This window comes from Giraffa tippelskirchi, chromosome 10, assembly GCF_054371585.1.
Source record: "Giraffa tippelskirchi isolate mGirTip1 chromosome 10, T2T-mGirTip1v1.2.pri, whole genome shotgun sequence".
Lineage (NCBI taxonomy): Eukaryota > Metazoa > Chordata > Mammalia > Artiodactyla > Giraffidae > Giraffa > Giraffa tippelskirchi.
In genome coordinates this window covers 77497726-77517049 of record NC_137284.1, presented here as the reverse complement: position 1 = coordinate 77517049, position 19324 = coordinate 77497726, and the positions used below count along the sequence as shown (strand labels likewise).

Sequence of the window (19324 nt, the reverse complement as noted above, 5' to 3'; positions counted from 1 at the left end):
AGGGTAATTTTGAAGAACGGCCTTTGGATTTTTAAGGCATAAGACTGTTTTCTCCTAACTGAAAAGTAGCATACATTTAGCTCAGAAAATCAACCCACCACTTCCTTCTGTGGTATCAAGGTCAAGGATAGGGAGGTTAAGGCTTGTCATGTTAAGGAGTTCCCAGGGAACCACTCCCGCGTGGAACCTGTGCAGATGGTCAAATATGCTGTAATCAGTAGGGTGGTTTTGTCCTTCGTCTTTTCCTGGGGTCCCTTATGGCCTGAAAGCCCTAATGGTAGGCTGCCTTGCTTGATGGTGGTTTTTTCCTGTGAAGAGCAGCACAGAGTGGTGCCAGCTTGTAGGCCCCAGCCCCCTGCCCCGTGGCTTTCTTTACAGAAGTTATGTATGTTCTGGCCAGCAAGTCTGCAGTTCCTTGCCAGCAAGACACTGAGGTCCTTCCAAATCTTAATCATCTACTCTTAATGATGTGTTTATCTTCTGCTCTTTAGCTAAGTAATGTCAGGATGTTCAAAGAAGTTGTTTCCAGCACGGGAAAGTGAATTACCCCCAAAGTCCATTTTTTTCTCTCTCCCCTCTCCAGAATCTGTACATTTAGGGAATGAATTGTGACAGTTTATATTGACTGTGATATAACTCATAGTTCAGGGCAGGTCTACCTGCACATTTTAAAATTCAGTGAGAAAACAAGCATTGTTGCCTCCCTGCCGAGCCTCCTTCCCACCCTAGTAAGGAGTGATGAGACCACCTTTTTGATAACAGGGTGTGACTCTGCGTTGGTGTCTAGGGGTCAGCTGGCCGCACGCAACACCTCCAAGGCTGTGGCGTCGGCCCTCAGGCCTGAGTCTCGGCTGGTGCTGAGTGTGCTCTTCCCCTGCTTCGGTTCTTTGTGGTAACCTGCTCCATACCCTTGGTAGAGAGGTGGAGGTGGGTTAAGTGACGATTACGATAAACGAATAAAGCCAGTTGGGGAGACACTTCTGTGAAGTCATCTAACAGTGTCTTCATCAGCTCACCATTCTCAGTTCCACAGCTACTAGTGTGGAAACTGCAGGATATTAAACAGATCAGTGTAGTCTTGAGTCTGCTTGGTTTGTTGTGCACTGATACATACACCAAGGTTTGGATGTCATCTCTTTTTTCCCCTCCTGTGACCTTATTTTTTTGAGTTGAGTCCAGCTGGAACGTGGAGTGGGTTTGGGCACTGAGGAGGAAGCAGAGTCATGAACTGAATCCCGAGCCTCCTCCTGGTGCTGTTCTCAGTTGTCCTCACAACAGGAACCCCTGACAGAGGTTCCCCAAGCTACACTGTCCAGCCTGTGGTCAAGGAAGGATGCTCAGGCCGTGACCTGGGTCTTAATATCGAAACCCATCTCTGCTGTCATTGAGTCTTTTGCATCTGAGATGTCACCTTGCTTTCCATTCTTACTGTGTTTTCCCGTGTAAAACCAAGTTATGTTTTAATACTGGAGAGCTACACTGAGTGGAGATTGAAATTGGGACTGCGAATTTCTTAACGCTGACCGGGCGGATGCCTGCAGCTGCCTGCCCTGCAGAGCTGTCTGCCGATTGCACCCCCTGGCTCTGTGGGTTACAGAAAGGGAAGGGGCTGCCCTAGAAAGAGGACCCAGCGTGTCCTGGAGATGAGATTCCCCCACTGCCCTCGATGGTGGATTATCTGCCTGCTCCTTGGTCGGTTCACTAAAATGAAGTCAGCTCTCCTCTGTTTCTCTTTTTCATGAGTCCTCTTGCAGCTCTTTAGGGCAGAATGATATTTTGTTTCTCACTTATTAGCACTCTTATTCTGTCTGAACACACCTCTTAGGTCATGCACGCCCTGTTCTTTGACTGTTCCCACATTGCTGGGCTCCCAGATGTGCGTACTTGGCAGGGCAGCACTTTGCTTCCAGCCTGATGCTCTGAACGGAACACAGCCAGCGTGTGTGTCTGGGCCACAGTGTGAAGTAGCCTGCTATTTGATTTTGTTCATCAACAAACTTACACATTTAACTGAAGAGTTCAGAGGGAATGACCAATAGGAAGGGGAAGCACTCAAGTATCCGTTGTTTTCCTAAAATAGAGTGGTTTTAAGTGTATGTCTTTGTGAAGGTTTGTCATAGACACTTTGTTCTTTGTCTCATTTCCATTAGCTTGTGGAGTCAGATTTGAGTGACGACAGTAAAGCATCTTTCGTGAGTGGGGAAGAAGATGATGATGAAGAGAAGGCGACACCTCGAAGAAGCAGGCCTAGAAGAAGCAGTATTGGTCTTCGAGTAGCGTTTCAGTTCCCCACCAAGAAACTGGCAAAAAAAGCTGATAAGAACGGTTCTTCAGAGCCACTGTTTTCTGGGTCACGTTTACAGGACAATAAAAAAGCAATTCTTGGAAGGAAGACCAGCTGCAGGCAGGAGAAGGAAAGGGAAGACTCTGCCTCTGAGTCTGAGGACGACTCCCGGGATGAGGGCCAGGAGAGCTCGGATGCTTTGCTGAAGAGGACCATGAACATCAAGGAGAACAAAGCCATGGTGAGTCTGTGCGTCCTGGCTGCCGCTGCTGGGCTCCCGGGGCTGCACCTCCCACAGCTGCCGCTGCTTCTGTCAGGAAGCCTACTCTGGGTTTTGTGGGTTCTTCCCCTTTTCCTGGACTTGCAGCGGTCATTGACTAGCTGTGGTTTGGGAAGAGACTCCCAGGACCTTCCACGGTGCCCTGGACTCACACCAGTTACTGTTCATCAAATTATATTGCAGATGTGCAGTGGTTTAGAGACAAAAAAGGCCTGTTCCCAGCAAAAGGGAGCAACATGTAAATAGGGGTGTCGTGAAGCCCACAGAACAGTTACTTGTGCAGGTCAGGCAGGCAGCTTTCAGCCTAGATGTTGCACTTCGGAGATATCAGGGGAGGAATGAAAGGGGTCTAGGTATTAAAACACCTGAGGAGTTCTGAATCACTTTATAAATTCATGGAACAAAGTGAAATCTTTATGTGTATTCAGTTTTTCTATATATGGCCAGTAACTAGTTTGCTTCATAATTTTATGTATATAGAATTTAAAAAATAATTCTACCAAACACTTATAGTATTTTGGTATATTTTTTATTTTCTTTTAAAAAAGCATAATATAATGCTGTATATGCAGTCTTAGAATATGTCCAATAAGTTAAGGAAATACAAATTTTAATATAAATTTTACTTTTGGGTAAAGTTTATCTAGAGACATAGTAGTGTTTAGCTAAGGATAAGTTTTAGGATTGTATCTCTCCACATCTTTAAAATGAGAACTATGTTCTTCATGATTTTGTTAGTGACACCCATACATCTGTTTGATCGGCATTTAATGCCTGTTGTTTTGGTATTTTTAGGAATATTTTCATAAATTATTTTCATTGATGAGAAATTAACCAGCTTGAAGAATCAGTGTTTTGGAGCTCTCAGTAACTATCAGAATGGTCTAGTTGGGCATTTTCTGTTTTGAACATGATGAAACTTGATTTGGGTGGGCAAAGTAGTAGGTTCCAGGGTCACACTAGGAATTAGTGGCTCAGTCCTGATTCTAACCTTATGCTCCAGGCCTTGATCCTTCCAGGACAGTTTTCATCTTGTCTGGTCCTTATATATAAGGAACAGACATAGATTTTATTCCTCTGATAATTTCAGCATCTCACCCTGGAGATAAAAATCTTTACACATGAGATTAAAAATATAACAACTCTTCAGATCTTATGTATACTACTCAGGTTTTTCATGGCTACAAACTCCAAGACTTGTGATAACCTGTTAGATGAAGTAGACTTAGTAATATTTATGCAAGACTCTTTATTTTTTCTGAATTCAGCTTGCTCAGTTATTGGCGGAATTGAACTCAATGCCTGATTTCTTCCCGGTCCGAACCCCGAACTCAGCTTCTGTAAGTGGAACTCCTTGTATGTACTGTCTCCGGTATTCATTCACACACACACTCACTTGCTCACTCACTCCATGGCCAGATGGCCTTCATTCTGAAAAGTAGTCAGTTGCATGCTGTGTCTGTGCTCTCCTGGCAGAAGAAGAAGACAGCGAGGCGGGCCTTCTCAGAGGGACAGGTCACACGGCGGACCAACCCGGCCCGGAGTGCGCGCCCCCCCGAGAAGTTCGCCCTGGAAAACTTCACCGTGTCGGCTGCCAAGTTCGCTGAAGAGTTTTACAGTTTCAGAAGAAGGAAGACAGTGAGTGGGGTATTTTATGACTGTAGTGAACCAATGCTTCTTTGTCTAAGCCAATAGTCCTCATGCAGGAGTGTTTATCACGGTCTTCTGGGGCTTGGTGAGGGCGCCGAGGGCTGACTTGGTAGGTCTGCGGGAGCTGAGACGGCCAAGCTCCCAGATGCCCTGGGTGCTCCTGTGACCACACTTGGGTAAGGACCCCGGGTTTGAGCTTGCACTTGGTCTAAGCTCGAAGCCATTAAGGCTGTCCTGTGCCTAAACTGAGCAGCCCAGTGGTTAGGACCCCAGGTTCATCTCCAGTGGGGGTGGTAACGGCTCTAGGTGGCTTCAAGGTTTTGCTTTTGGGCACATACAGGATGACTCCTAGTCTTTCAGTGTTAGGAATGGGGAGTTTTGAGAGCTTTCTGCCTGGAACAAGAAACTCTGGACCCTATTTGTGGCTGTTCAGTGTGGGTCATTGCCCCGTCCTCAGAGTTTATAGCTGGTGACCATCCTGGGCAGGGACCCTGCGTTTCTGATTGGTCATTCTGTGTCACCTTGCCATCCAGGAAGCTTGACACTAAGGATAGGAGCTCAACAAAGGACTAAATGCACGAATGATTTCAGGGAGATAAAAGAGGGACCGAGTTAATATTAATGGTCCTAGAGCTCTGAGGACTTTAAAACTTTATTACTATTTTTTTAAACTACTCAGAGCATCTCATGTCCTGGTCTGCTTGGCTCTTTCTGCAGGGGAAATGCCAGGGGCACCGCCGACGTCGCTGCGTGTCGTCTTTTCGGCCAGTGGAGGACATCACTGAGGAGGACTTGGAGAACGTGGCCATCACTGTTCGGGATAAAATCTATGATAAAGTTCTGGTAAAGTAATCTAACAGCTATTCACATCTCTGTGACTCTTACAGGGACTCCCGGGCACTGGTATATGAACTGCCTGCTTGTAAACTGTCTGGGCTTAGACCCTTGTGCCAACTGTCTCCCCAGGGCTCAGAGGTGGGCTCTGAACTGGAGCAGCTATAACTGGGCAAGGGGAGACGGTGTAGTGCAGTAATTCTAGTCAGGAGAGAGGTCTCTCTGAGGGGTAGCAGGCAGGGGTATAGTCTGGAAAATCACATTTGTAATTGTATTTTAAGTAGATAGTTTTTATGTCTTAAACATTGAAAAAAATAATGCTTTTATAACCAGTAGAAATATATTTACACTGTATTAATATATTTACCATATATTAATGTATTGAAATATTGGAAGTATATGTACAACATACATATTTATATAACCAACAGAAACTGAAGTTTGATATAATATCTTCTGTAGGTAGGAAATGTTTTAAATGTTTGTTAAATGGTGATGTAGAGGATGGTTTGTGGTATTTTGCATCATTTATAGATAATGGGACAGTGTCTTAAACAGTATTAAAAGGTTTATCAGTGCAATTACCAACGTTTTAAAACCAGGAGGTCTTACCCTGAAAGGAACCAGATTGCTGGGAGCTGGGCTGGAGCCGTGTGATGCTCTGGGGGTTCGCCATCATCACTCAGTCACCTCCATCACTTCTGCCCACCAGATCATTTCGTTTCTCCCAGGCTTCCTACTCGGGCTGTCCTCAGGATTCTCTGGCCCCAGAGCTGAGTGCTCGCAGCCTACCAGACGGTCTGGACCAGAGACACAGCCGTGCTCGATTCTAGAGGAGAGTCAGGGCAGCTTCGTGCATGTGGCCTGGGGCACCCGCTCTGAATCCCGCGCTCACCACTCACTGCCTTCGCCCACAGGGTAACACTTGCCATCAGTGTCGGCAGAAGACCATCGACACCAAGACAGTGTGTCGGAACCAGAGCTGCGGTGGCGTGCGAGGGCAGTTCTGCGGGCCGTGCCTGCGGAATCGCTACGGGGAGGACGTGAGGTCGGCGCTGCTGGACCCGGTAGGGACTGTGTGTGCCTTCGTCCTGTGTCATGTTGTGAAGGGAACGAGCTGAGGCCAGGGCTCTGGGGCCCTCTGTCAGGGACCTGTAGCCCCTTTACCACTCTCCTCTCCTCCTGCCTCTTAAGACTGGCAGAAATGCAAAAGAGACTTTCCTTCTAGAAAGAACAAGCTGACCAACACACAGGACAGTGAAAGAGTGTGTTTCATTTTCCAGAGTCAGAGCCTAGGATTCTTAGAGTCATGGTTTGTACAGGTGACCTGTGCCCCTTTCCTCTGGCACTCTCATTTACCTTGGATTTACCCAGGGCCAGGCCGGGGGCAGGCGTATTGCCCTGTAGGGTGCTGTGTGCCCTGCACAGCTCTAAGATTTCATGTCAGTGCAGTTTACTTACGTTGTTACTCTTTTAACCTTGTGAGGTAGGTACATAACACCTCCCCACAGCTTGGTTCCCTCTATAAAATAAGATAATACATAGTACGCTGGTTAGTGTGTGTGCCCTTGAAAACCTGGGCACCTGGCTGCAGAGTCTGTGCTCATAACCACCGCACTGCCGGACCAAGGGTAAGTAGACTGTCCCCAGTTTGCAGCTGAACGTGAACTGTGGCTCCGCATAAGTGAGCTGAGAAAGCCTGTACTCTGAAAAGCAGGGCTGACTTCCCAGGCATGTGATCTGGAGTGGTCCACCTTTCTGGGCCTTTTTGAAACAGGCAAGAGGAAGGAGACAGTAGTACATGTCACAGGGTGAAGGATTAGCTGACTGATCTCATGTGACTAAGGACCAGTGATGAGGCCAAGCAAGCCGGGCTTGGTCAGGGCGTTGTCTTGTCCTGTCGCTAACGGGGCATCGTGGCCGCTCTGCTCCCCCAGGACTGGGTGTGCCCTCCCTGCAGGGGCATTTGCAACTGCAGTTACTGCCGGAAGCGCGACGGCCGCTGTGCCACAGGCATCCTCATTCACCTGGCCAAGTTTTACGGTTATAATAACGTGAAGGAGTACCTGGAGAGGTAAGCCTCGCAAATCAGAAGGGAGGGTGTGATTCCTGGGGGCAGGAGAGGGGAAGACTGTCTAGGTGGGCCCTGGGGTGCCTTATATCTCAGCCTGACTCTTAGAAGCCACCTCGAGTGCCGGCTATGCTGGATCTGTGTGTGTTGGAAATGTCACAGAGTCTACAAGGCAGGGAGGGAAAGCTGTGAAGGCCAAAGAGCTCTTCTAACCTTCTGGGACAGAGAGGGGAGCCTTGGGTGCTGTGCGCTGGGATGAGGAGACTGGGTTTAGGGATGTGGGGGTGAGGTGAGCCCCCCCCCCGCAGCGACCTGTCCCACTCCGGAAGCGTGAGGAGTGAAGACTGACCTTGTGTCCGGAGAGCAGTTTGGGTGTAGTACCTTGGGGGATGCTGAGCCTGTGACCTAGGATGCTGCCGTGTCTCTGCCTCCATGCCCTTAATGCTTCCTGTTTCTTCTCAGCTTACAAAAGCAGCTGGTGGAAGATAATTAAGAGAAGAACCAGCCCACTCACCGTGGAGCACTCCAACAAGACATGCCATTTGTGCCTAAGATTTGTTACGGTTGTGTTTTTTTATACAGAAATTCTTTGTAGAGCTAAATGCTTTTTTTTAAAGATTGTTTTTATACGCTTCAAAAGATTTCTCAGGAAGATGAGAGAGGAATCTGTATACATATATATGCAGGCCTGTTTGTTTGTATGTTGAGTTATTACAAGTATCTGCAGGTGATTGATTAAAAACCACAGTTCAAAGGGGTGAAGTTCCAGGTAAGTCCTGGAGGAAACAGCATCGCAGCTCTTTATCTCCCAGACAGTAACTGGAGGCCAGGTCATTACAGGGGTTACACCCCCTTCAGTTTATCATGAGTGACCATAGTTCAAACCCCATAGTTTAAGCTGCTCTGGGTTGTTGGACGTTTATATTGAAGCATGCTCCTCTAAATTACAAAGTGCAATTAACCATGGAACTAGAGTTTTATTTTTGTTAAAACTTGAACCAAAAGTATACTGTCACATTACCGACACTGGAGGCCTTGGAGGGTGGCTGCCTGGGGCCGGTGGCTTCTGTATTTTAAAAGAATATATAAAGGCAAATTTAATTTAGAGATTTTTGTTTAATATCTATAAAAACTACACCCCCATGTAGGGACCAGGAGACTTCCAGCCATATTGCTTTTTGAGTTACAGCGGAATTTTGATGAAAATGTGAGCTGCACTAATTTTGTATTGCAGGATGGGGGAGTCGAGGGGTACTGGGGAAAGGAACACATTTTCAATAGGTTTCCCATATTTTTCTACATTTGCTTCTTTTTGTCCCCCTTCTCTACAAGGATGGTGTTTAAAAAAAATTAATGCACATTTAATTTTCTTAAAAGTTACATAAGCCAGAATATGTTCTGCCTCCCAGTAGGATAAATTACCACTCCCGGGAGCAATGACAGGTGCTCACTGTGTTCCAGCCAAGCCAGGGGGAACCAGGGCGGGGGCTGCGTTACGCCTCCAGCAGCAGAGCCACACCTGCCAGGACCCACTTGGCCGTCTTTTCTTTGCTCTTTAGCCTGAAGGTCCAGATGTAGTGGGGGCCTCTCCTTTTGGTTTTGTACACGGGGCACACATAGGTGTGCTTGGTTTCCTGTCTGTCCACTGGTATGGCTTTTGCAAAGATGACTGGCATTGCAGACCTTAACTCCTTGAGGCGGGCATCCACGATGGTTCCTGACTGGCTGTCCCATCTGGCTCCTGCAGGAGAGACACGGGTTACAACCATGCTGCTGTTGGGAACGCTTCTCTAACTGTTGTAGGCAATAAATGTTTCTGGTTTTGTCACTTTGCTGCGTGTCAATGGCTTCCTTGCCAAGATGGGAGGGAGGTTCATTACCTGCTGACTGGGAGCCACACACACACTGTAAGCATAGATTTGTTGTTGTCGTGTCCAACTCTTTGCGACCCCATGGACTGTAGCCTACTAGGCTCCTCGGTCCATGGAATTCTCCAGGCAAGAATCCTGGAGTGGGTTGCCATTTCCTACTCAAAAGCATAGACTCACGCTCCTGTGCTAATCCCTGAACTTTGCTGTGAACAAAAAACTAAATCATTTCAAAAGGTTTGTAAAACTTACTTACATGAAAACAGGTTCTGTGAGACTCCAGACCCAATAAAGCAAGCTAGTTTGTCCGTCCTTTTAAAAAACAGTGAATCTGCATGCTTGTGGACAGTGTTAAGAAATCTGCAGTTCACCACATTCCCTTCCCACTGCACCTTCTTCTCTTAGTTCAAGTTCAGGTCACCTGTTTAAATGTCTGTAAAGTGACAAGGAGCATCTTAGCAGAGACTTGGAAATACCTTCTAATACTTTCTCCAAGAGCCTTTCAGGAGAAGAAATGTTTTACAAGATAAGATGAATGCGTGAGTGGAAATGGGTGAGTGGAAAATGTTCCATCTTCTAACCTCGTCCTCCAGATTCATAAGAAGTAGATTTAGTATAAGTCTGTAAGCAATCGCAATCCTTACCTTCAGATTTGGCTCCCATTGGACACATATCTACCATTTAAATTATCTGAAAGCCAGAAGTGAGGTAAATAAGCACTAGTGTGAATGAGAAATTGAGTAGTGTGGTGTGTTAGTTGCTCAGTTGTGTTCGACTGCGACACCCCCGGGCTGTAGCCTGCCAGGCTTAATAAGCAAAGGACCCAAGTGAGAAAGGTTCTAAGTGTGATAACACTGCATGTGCTCCTGGGGGCATCTTACCTTCCATGAGTAGCCCGTGGAGGTAAGCGCCTTCCCTGGGGGGATGCCCATAGTCCTCCTTTGTTTTTTTGGTAATGTCAACAGTCAGGCACATTTTGTCCAGTGGCCACTCGTTCTTTCGAGCCGTGGTCTGCATGATCGCTTTTGGAGGAGGGACAGGTGTGAACAGGAGGAAGTCACATACATAAGATTCCCTGGAGCCACCAGTGAGCCGAGCGTCCACCCAAAGCGAGCTCTGGTCCCACGGGGTGTTGGGGGTGTTACCCGCCTGGCTGCACTAGAGCAGGGGTGGGAACGAAGGCCAGCAGGACCATCTCCCCGTTTTTGTGGACGGCGCTTTAGTGGAATAGCCGTGCCCGAGTTGGCTGGCTCCCTGCTGGCTGGTTGGTTTGCTTTTGCACTAACTACCGTGGCCTAGCACAGCCGCATGAGACTGTGGGCCCTGATGGAGAACGTGTACTGGGTGACCCACACACCACTCACCTGGCTGCTTCTGTCCTGCCTGGCATCCTCTTGCCTTGGCAGTGGCCACTGCAGGAGGATGGGTCACCAGAGCAGGGGAACAGCTCAAGGGACACGAGGCTGGGGCTCTGCTCAGGGCGTGGCTCCATCGGCATCAGGGGCTGCTCTACCCCAGCTCTTACCTGTTAAGAAGGCCTGAGGGTTGAAGAAGCCAGAAAGCCACACCACCGCCGGAAGGGCGAGATCTTGTGTCCAGGTGTCCAGTTCCCGGCATCGCAGGAGGAGGTCGTTAAACCTGGGGAATAGAAGGTAGGAAGAAACAAACGTGCTTTCAGTACTAAAGCTTTCCAGTAAGATTAGATTCTGGGGATGAGGGGGTGCTAGGGGGTGGTAGAGAGGTCCAGAACTGGTAACCTGTGAAACTGTTACCTGATGACCAGGTGACAGAATCGTCTGTCCCCTTAAAGTGTTAGAAACACTGGGAAGTGTGGCAAACTCCATTTACTCAACCACTGTTGCGCTTAGATCCTCCAGGTGACCCCCAGTGACATGTGGTAACTGTATATGATCTGGGCTGACGAGGTACACAGGGAAGCATCCATGTGTGTCTAAGGATGAGTAGGGGAAGGCTCTGATGACTTGTACAACCAGAGTTCCCAGGAACGGCAAGGGCAGTAGAACATGCAATGGCGGCCTCTGCACAAGCAGTAATTACCTGAAACTGGGGAAGGAAAAGTTATCAAGGGGACCAACCACCTTCCATCCATCGTGAGCCTGTAGTTTGAGAAACTGCCTGTTTACAGCATGTCCTCTTATTCCATCAGCATAACGTTACCTGAGGTAGGAAGCATCTAAAACATACCTGTGACGAAGCCAGCTCACAGAGGCTAAGGAAAAATGAACTTCCATAAAATTAGGAGAAGCCTTGATAGGTAGGTTTTAAAGGGCTGCTGAAAACGGGGGAGATGGAGCAGAGCAGAAGGCCCAGCGTAAATGCCTGTGGGACAGTTCTCTAGGGGGAGAGCTCTCCCAGCCGGCATGGCCGCGTCCCGGGGCCTAAGGCAGCAAGCTGAATGAGAACCTCATGCCCCCAGACCACCACCTGGAAGAAAGGTTAAATGCTCACACTTGAACTTGGCTCACAAAGAAAATTCCTACCAGCTTAGAACTTGGCTCTGGGCCCTGCCCCATATTAAATTCTTGCAAATAGCTGGGTTAGGGAAAACATACTTGTAGAAGATCCCACAAAGAAGAAAGGCAAGAGACAGGAAAAGCAAAGAGAAAAAAAAACTATCTTGAGATGTGAAAGAGGATAAACACTGCAGCAACCAGTTTTTCTAATGAAGTGCATATGTAATGAGAATATGAGTTAAAACTGGTAAGGTAAGAAAAAGTGAGGAAATTAAGTTGGAAAAAATCTCAAAAAGACAGTTATAGAAATGAAAGCAAAAAGTTAAACAGCATAAGGCAGAACAATAAGGAAAGCAAAAATGAAATAGAAGTGAGAGTGAAAATAAGATGAACGCTGAAACATATTTGCTAATACAATTCTAGAAAATTTGAGTTTTCCTAAGTTACAAATTTGAATCATTATAATCAGGGACATATGTTGTAAGAAAATGTGACACATAATACTACTAAGATACAGATTGTGGAGATAAGAGAATCCCCTGGAAAGCCAGGAGAAAACATGAGGTCTTTTGATAAAGGGAAAAAATCATGTTAGCTTCGGGCACCTACATAGCAGCGTTTGATCATAGACTATAATCACGCCTATGAAGTCCTCTGACAACGAATGGGTTACATTACCTTCAAAATCAGCCGAACTGTAACTTGAGTCTAAAGACAACTGATTATATGGCATGAAAAACCACCCACAAATCCAATCAACCAGAAGGAAGGAAACCCAAAAATCAAAAATAAGAGGAATCTTAAAAATCAAGACTTTTAATATGTATAAACTTTAGAAAACTAGGTCAAGTACTTTTCCCTCCCTTCAAAATATGTAATGTGAAACCAAAAATTGATTTTTGACAGTGATTTTTTTTTTTAATATTTTTTTAATTCAGGGGAGAAACAGTAGACAAGAGAATAGGAGACAAAGATACAATGACGATCAGCCAGAAATGACAACCAACCAGAACACACAGAGACACACACAGATTGGCAGAGGAGAGTCCAGGCAGGCGAAGATAAGGCACTGTTTGAAAAACGTGGACGCCAAGGTGTGTGTGTGTGATGTATGTACACCACTGTGAATGAAGTAGAGGGCTGGTGAGAGCCTGCTGTATAGCATGGTGGGGGGAGATACAATCTGTAGGACATACATTAACCTTAAAAGTGCATTCCAATACATATTTGGTGCAGACAAATACTGTTTGATTCTACATATACCGGTACCTAGAACAGTCAAATCCATAGAGTCAGAAAGGACACTGGTAGATGAGGGGGTGGGGATGGGGACTTAGAGTTTAATGGAGACAGAGCATCAGTTTAGGAAGGTGATGAATGATGGTGAGAGTTGCACAGCAATGTGTATATACTTAGTGTCACTGAAATGTACAGTTAAATATGGTTAATATAGTATGTTGTATATTACATGACTTGCCACAATAATTTCTTTTTTCAAAAAAGCAGGGCTAAGAATTTTAAAGGGTGGAAGGAATTGTGGACTCAGATTTATAACACCACACAGTGTCAAGTAAGATGCCTTTTTAAGAGACCACACCTAAACACATCAGTAAAAATGATAGAACATTAGTACAATAAGTGTTAAGAAAAAAATCTAAAAACCTTCCCAAAGAGAATAACTTAGCTGTGGAGGAATGACAAATATTTATGAACAGACTCACCAGTCATGGTAAATGCCAGAAGACAATGCAGTTATATAACACTGACATTTGGAGAGAAAATAATCGTTATCTAGAATTCTACTTTCAGGTAAACTATTCATCAAGAGTGAGAGGGTAGTAAAGAGAATTCAGACACAATACCATCTGCTCCCCGCCACATACCCTGAAAGCCTGCTGTGAACCTCAGCCTTGAGCACAGTGAAGGGGGGACCCCTACTGCCGCTCTGCTGTGGTTTCAGTGATGAGGAATGGCATTTCTGTCTTCTGTGACTGAAGGTTCCAGAGAAAGTCTGACTGAAGTCAAGCTTATTCAGCAGCTCAGAGAACCTCAAGCCCAGTTTTTTTCCTTTCCACCTTTTGCAGTGTTGACCACATGGCCCCAGTATGGCCACTGCATCCTGAATTTATGCCAACTGGAAAGGGGCTCACTTTTATTTTAGGATTAAAAATAAACAGGACCCCGTGCCAAAGATGTAAAAGATGAGGAAGGAAAACAAGCAGAAATACCTTAAGTTTTGCAAACACGATCTCTCAGGAATCTCTCTTTGGGGACTAGAGTCCAGCAGGGCAGTTCTTACTGTGTCTGTGGTGATGGCAGGGTCTCCAGATATGCCCTTTGTGGGGATGGCAACAAATAGGTGGCTGGGCTTTGCAGTTAGTCATCTGACATTTTCGAAAGTGTGTAGTAGTTGAATTATGACCTCTTTACAGGTGATGTGGGTAAGATATAATGTTATAAACTTCTAACATTTTCCTGAATGGTCTATATTCCATACCACTGCAGTTTTACAACTGCATTTTCTCAAACATATGTCAAACTTAACCACAGGCCATTTTTTGCAGATGACTTTACTTTGTCAAAGTATCCTAAAAAGATCCCCAAGGGACAGTCTGTCAACAGCAAAAATAAGTCTTGAAAGGTCTTTTTGTCTTAAAATTATAGAATCTCATGACAGAAGCTTGAATGGTTTTTCCTGTATTTATCATGTTTACAAATTACTTACCTATAAACCATTTCTATAAAAGAGTTAAAACTTGGATTGTCTTGGGATAAACATGTCTCAGTTGTCTGTAGAGATAGTAGTAGTAGTACTTCCTAAGTCATAAGGATTAGGAGTGTTTATTTGAAAATTAAAGCACCGAAAAAAAGCAGCAAAGAAATCGACACATGCTATTAAGTGAAAGTAATTCCTGACCATAAACAAAACAAAAATAAAATTATAGTGTTTAAAATAAAGTTTAACTATAATTCCAGACTGGAAGGAGGGTCAAATGGTGAAAGAAAAAAGGATTGGTGTTACAGTGAGTTAGAAAAATCAAAAGTGTGTATGTTACAATGTCAAGTCTTCCTAAAATAATAGAAATGGTACAGGGATACACATATGATAAAGAAACTCACAGAAGCTAGAAGAGTTTGGAAAAAAGAGGCTAAGAAAAATATATAGAAATTAGGAATCAAAAGATAAGATTGGTGGAAATGAGTCTAAAGTTATCACTGTCGTAAAATTTAAGTGTAAATGTAAATTCTTTTTGACTGGAAGTATAAAGTCTGCCTTTAGATATTCAAAGCATTAACAGAAACCCAGTGACTGCCGCAATGCTTTCCTGTCATCTGGCAGGTCCACAGGGCACCTTCTGCTGTGTTTGCACCCCCGCCCCCAGCAAACACCTGGGTGCCTGGGGGGCAGTTCCAATGTGCAGCCATTGGGAATTCTAACGGGGCCTTTCAATTTAAGGATTGGAGTAGCATTCTGGTTAATGCAAGAAAAATTTAGGAAAGGGAGGACAACAAATGTCCATGTAAAAAAAACCAGGCATAGAGACAGATTCATTAAACTTGCTGTGCTTGGCACCAGCCCTCAGGGAGCTGTAAATTTCTGCCCCTGACTCTGTGGCATGTCTACATAGTCCTATCCACACAGCGAAGGCAGTGTTATCTACTGCTTACCGGTGTAAAAGTTCACTGTGAAATGCCATTAGTTATCACTGGCTTCAAAAATAAGGGTATAAGATGAGGTGAGGGTAAACTTAAGGGTGCCTCCCCCGGCCATTAAAATCCTAACTCAATAAGGAAATTCTTTTATCACTTTTCAGATGATAAACTGAAACAGGTCAGGTATTTTGTTCAAGATCAGACAGCCACTCAATGAGAAGCAGAATTCGATTCCTGCTATGACCCTAACATGATTTTTGCCAACATACTGAGGAAACTCAAGTGAAACTGGTGGTGGTGTGCACAGTTACGGCTGAATATACTCAACAAAGCACAATCTTTAGGGTTCCTATGAGGCATAATTCAGAAAACCAAACCAGCACCGAGCCAGGGTGTGGGTGCTTACCACTGGGCCAGGCCGTACGTGGATGGATAAGCCAGTTTGCTCCAGCTTTCTGGTACTGCGTCATAACTCACCGCAGACTGCTGAGCTTCCATGTCAGGAGACGGCGTCAGCTCCCCCTGGCAGGGAAGAAGAAGCCTGCAGTGTAAATATGTTTTCATGTGGAGAAGCCTGCTTTAGTCCTGCTTTTAAATTTACCTTCAATCCAAGCTCTAATTGTTGAAGTGACACACGGATTTCCCGAAGGAGAATATTCATCCTCTCACATTCTTGGAAGCAAACAAGGGCGTAGGGGCTTCTGTTTGGGTTTTTTTGCATTATCTCTGTCATGTTGAACTCTTCTGGAAGTTTCTCCAAAATGTCATCCAAGACATTCTTAACCTTAAATTGTTAACAAACACAAAGATTTAGCTCCTTTCCGTTTCATTTTCGATCATAGTGATGGTATATCTTAGTTTTTTATGTCTAAGAATATATACTACAACTCCCAAGATGCTTGCTAATGAGTTTAAAAGATGACTACTAACTCCCAGGAGGTGGGCAGAATGGCACTGCCAATGAAACCACGTACAAGCCCCTATGTCCTTGTCTTCTGAAGTAAAATACTGACTCAAGAGCTAATGGTTGGGAAACATGAACAAATAATAGCTGTTGGACTGGGGAACTGGTAACAGTTTATAAATCTGCCACATGGCAGAATCACTGAATTCACAGTTCCCTGAAAGATATGGATAAAGGCCTGAATATATTCCTAAGTTGTTTTTATAGGAAGCAGACGCCCCCTCCAGAGCTACTGACCACAAAAACACAGACCCCAGATTGGTTGAAACCAGAAGGTTGATGATGCTTGAAACTCCACCTTGATGCCAACCGATTCAAGAATTGTCCACAAGCTTATTGTGCCCTACTCTGTGAACACTGTTTAAGACTCCTCTCTGCCCATCCAGGAGGGTCACACAGACTTGAGGGCATCACCCTGCTGTGGCCCCCTTTGCCTGGCAAAACAGTAAAAGCTGCTCTTTTCTACATCACCCAAACCTCTGTCTCTGCATTTCTATTCAGCACCACCACCAACCCCCTCAGCTCGCTCTCAAACAATGCAGTCCCCTCCCCTCTTGAACTCCCACAGTATAGTCAGGGAGGTGTTAGTATTTGTAGTTTACTTACTGTTAGCATTTAGGGAACAAAAGAAGTCTCATAACTACATTTCATTTGTTTTTAAAGACATGATCAGAACATGGAGAACCTCAATATTTGGGTAGTCCATTTTTGCAATCTGCTAATTAAAAACAAATTATTTGAAAAGTCAAATGAACCAGAAGCCACTTAAACTTGAGCTAATTCTGGTAACTGCTATGCTGCCCTTGTGGCTGACACATCCAAAAATTTGGGAGGCAGTTTGGATCAGTATTTTCAACAAGAAGGAAGCCCCTATCTCCTAGAGCTGTTGCCCTAAAGAAATGAAGGATTTATTCATTTGAGGACATGCATATGTACATAGTACTCTGATGTGGATAGTTATTCTCACGATGCAGTTTTGCAGACCTGGGAAAACAAACAAACACCTGAAAATGACAAAAGACTGGGAGATACTCCCTGCCCTCAAGCCTCAGGCAGCTTTTCCCTCTCCTTGATTTCTTGGGTTATGGCCTGGGGCTCTGATGTGATGCTTGCAAATTGCTTTAGTGCCCTGGCAGATAATTCATCAAATCCTGAAATCTTGAGTTCATTTACAGCAGCAGCAGAGAGGATGAAACAGTGCAATTGAGAAGTTAGGTGAAAGAACGGCTTTGGGACTCAGCTAGAATCTGGTTTCCTTCAGTGGCTCAAGCTGTATGACCACGGCGAGTCACCTAAGTTTATCTCTGAAATAGAGATCCTGGTATCAATACTACTCAGTGCTTCCCAGGTGGCTCAGGGGTAAAGAATCCACCAGCCAGTGTAGCAGACACAGGTTTGATCCCTGAGTCAAGAAGATCCCCTGGAGAAGGAAATGGCAACCCGTTCCAGTATGCTTACCTGGGAAATCCCATGGACAGAGGAGCCTGGTGGGCTATAGTCCATGGGGTTGCAGAGAGTCGGACACGACAGTGACTGAGCACACACACATCAATACCACCCAGAGTTTTAGAGGATCAAATGGCGTATTTGTAAAGGACTTTCTATAGCACTTATTAGATAAACAAAAACTGTACCTGGGAGATGGCTGCTGGTTTGCCTGTAGGAAATGCTGAGGTAGCTTTACCTTATTTGTTCTGCATTTTTTGATTTAATGATCAGCTTTCTTATTGGAAAGATTGAAGCCCTCTCAGAACTAGATGATGACCTCACATGCTCTTTGCTTCTATTAGCGCTGTGTGTGCATGCTGAGTCATGAAAGTCATGTCCAAGTCTTTGTGACCCAATGGATTGTAGCCTGCCAAGATCCTCTGACGAAAGAATACTGGAGTGGGTTGCCATGCTCTCCTCCAAAGGATCTTCCCAATCCAGGGATCAAACCATATCTCTTACATCTCCTGCATTGGCAGGTGGGTTCTTTACCACTGAGCCACCTGGGAAGTCCCTGTTAACATTATAGATCTTCCCAAATAGATGAATTTTTCCCATGCATCTCTTTTCAAAATATCTAAATTATAAAATGTCTCAATGAGCAGCCTTATTTCAAGAAATAAGTGAAAAATTTCAAGAAATAATATGGCAAGTTCCTGGGACCTCTCTATAATTAGATCTCATGTTTATTGTGTTCCCACAAACTGAATCCTTGATTGGTAATTTTGAAAGAAAAAAGGTTAATTTACTGGGGAAAATTTTTTTAAAAATCAGGTTTTAATTAATGAGAAACAAGATTTTAAAGGTAAAATTATTTGAAGTCCATTTCTTATCCCCATCATTCTACAGCAATAAATACCTTCAAAAGAATAATGCTAGCCTCCCAAGAAAAGGTGAAAAAAGACACTCATAAAATGACGGCCAAAAACATACTGTATGAAAGACAAGCCACACATATGGAGAAGAAATTTGCAATACATATTCTTAATGACACATATCTAGAATACAGAGTTCATATGAATCAGTAAGATAAACATTGATAACCAAATTAGAATTTGTCAAGCAAATGGAACAAGTACTTCACACGAAGGTATATCCAAATGCACATAAACATATAGGAAAAATGCTCAATATTATTCCTTAACTGAGGGAATGCAAAGTTAAAACAACAATGAAATATTATTCTTCAGAAGACCCCAAGGAGCAGGAACAACTGGAACTTATCATCCACACTGCTGGGGGGAAGTACAACTACTTTGGAAAAAGGTTTGGGAGTATCTACTAAAGCTGAACATTACTCCCTTGAGCCAACAGTTCTATCTCTGGGTATAAAGGAATGAGTATTATGAGAATATACCTTTGGGAGTTACATTTGTCTGCTGACAAGAGACTATACAGAAGTGTTCATGGCTGTGATAGTCATAATAGCAAAAAGCTAGGAAAAACCCCAACACCCATTTGCCATAGAAGGAATAAATAAAGCATTATATATTTACATAGTAGAATACTGGGCTTCTTGTTGGCTCAGACAGTAAAGAATTCACCTGCAATGCAGGAGATGTGCGTTTGATCCCTGGGTTGGGAAGACCTCTTGGAGGAGGAAATGGAAACCCACTCCAGTATTCTTATTTGGGAAATCCCATGCACAGAGGAGCCTAGTGGGCTACAGTCCATGGGATCGCAGAGTGGGACATGACTTAGTGAGTAACTCATCACCACCACCATAGTAGAATACTAAACAAAAATTAACCATCAGT

The 19324-nt window shown here is 44.6% G+C and overlaps 2 protein-coding genes across 14 annotated transcripts in view; one reads left to right on the top strand and one right to left on the bottom strand.

Annotated features, from left to right (window-relative positions):
- The window catches only part of CDCA7L (cell division cycle associated 7 like), a 42110-nt gene extending 33163 nt beyond the window's left edge, over positions 1-8947 (top strand). For 7 of the 9 annotated variants that reach the window (XM_081536401.1, XM_081536397.1, XM_081536393.1 and 4 more), the window contains 7 exons: positions 2151-2525; positions 3833-3904; positions 4041-4202; positions 4932-5057; positions 5966-6115; positions 6986-7122; positions 7582-8947. In XM_081536401.1, the coding sequence (XP_081392527.1) occupies positions 2151-2525; positions 3833-3904; positions 4041-4202; positions 4932-5057; positions 5966-6115; positions 6986-7122; positions 7582-7612 (1053 nt within the window). In that variant the 3' untranslated portion in view covers positions 7613-8947. Of the gene's footprint in view, positions 1-2150; positions 2526-3832; positions 3905-4040; positions 4212-4931; positions 5058-5965; positions 6116-6985; positions 7123-7581 lie in introns of all 9 variants that reach the window. The other 2 variants (XM_081536395.1, XM_081536394.1) reach the window with 1 other exon arrangement.
- Positions 7580-19324, bottom strand: part of DNAH11 (dynein axonemal heavy chain 11) — a 364135-nt gene continuing 352390 nt past the window's right edge. For all 5 annotated transcript variants that reach the window (XM_081536384.1, XM_081536387.1, XM_081536386.1 and 2 more), the window contains 5 exons: positions 15717-15899; positions 15522-15637; positions 10513-10625; positions 9869-10009; positions 7580-8860 (listed from right to left, as the gene is read on the bottom strand). In XM_081536384.1, coding sequence (XP_081392510.1) covers positions 8613-8860; positions 9869-10009; positions 10513-10625; positions 15522-15637; positions 15717-15899 — 801 coding nt within the window. In that variant the 3' untranslated portion in view covers positions 7580-8612. The remainder of the gene's footprint in view (positions 8861-9868; positions 10010-10512; positions 10626-15521; positions 15638-15716; positions 15900-19324) is intronic.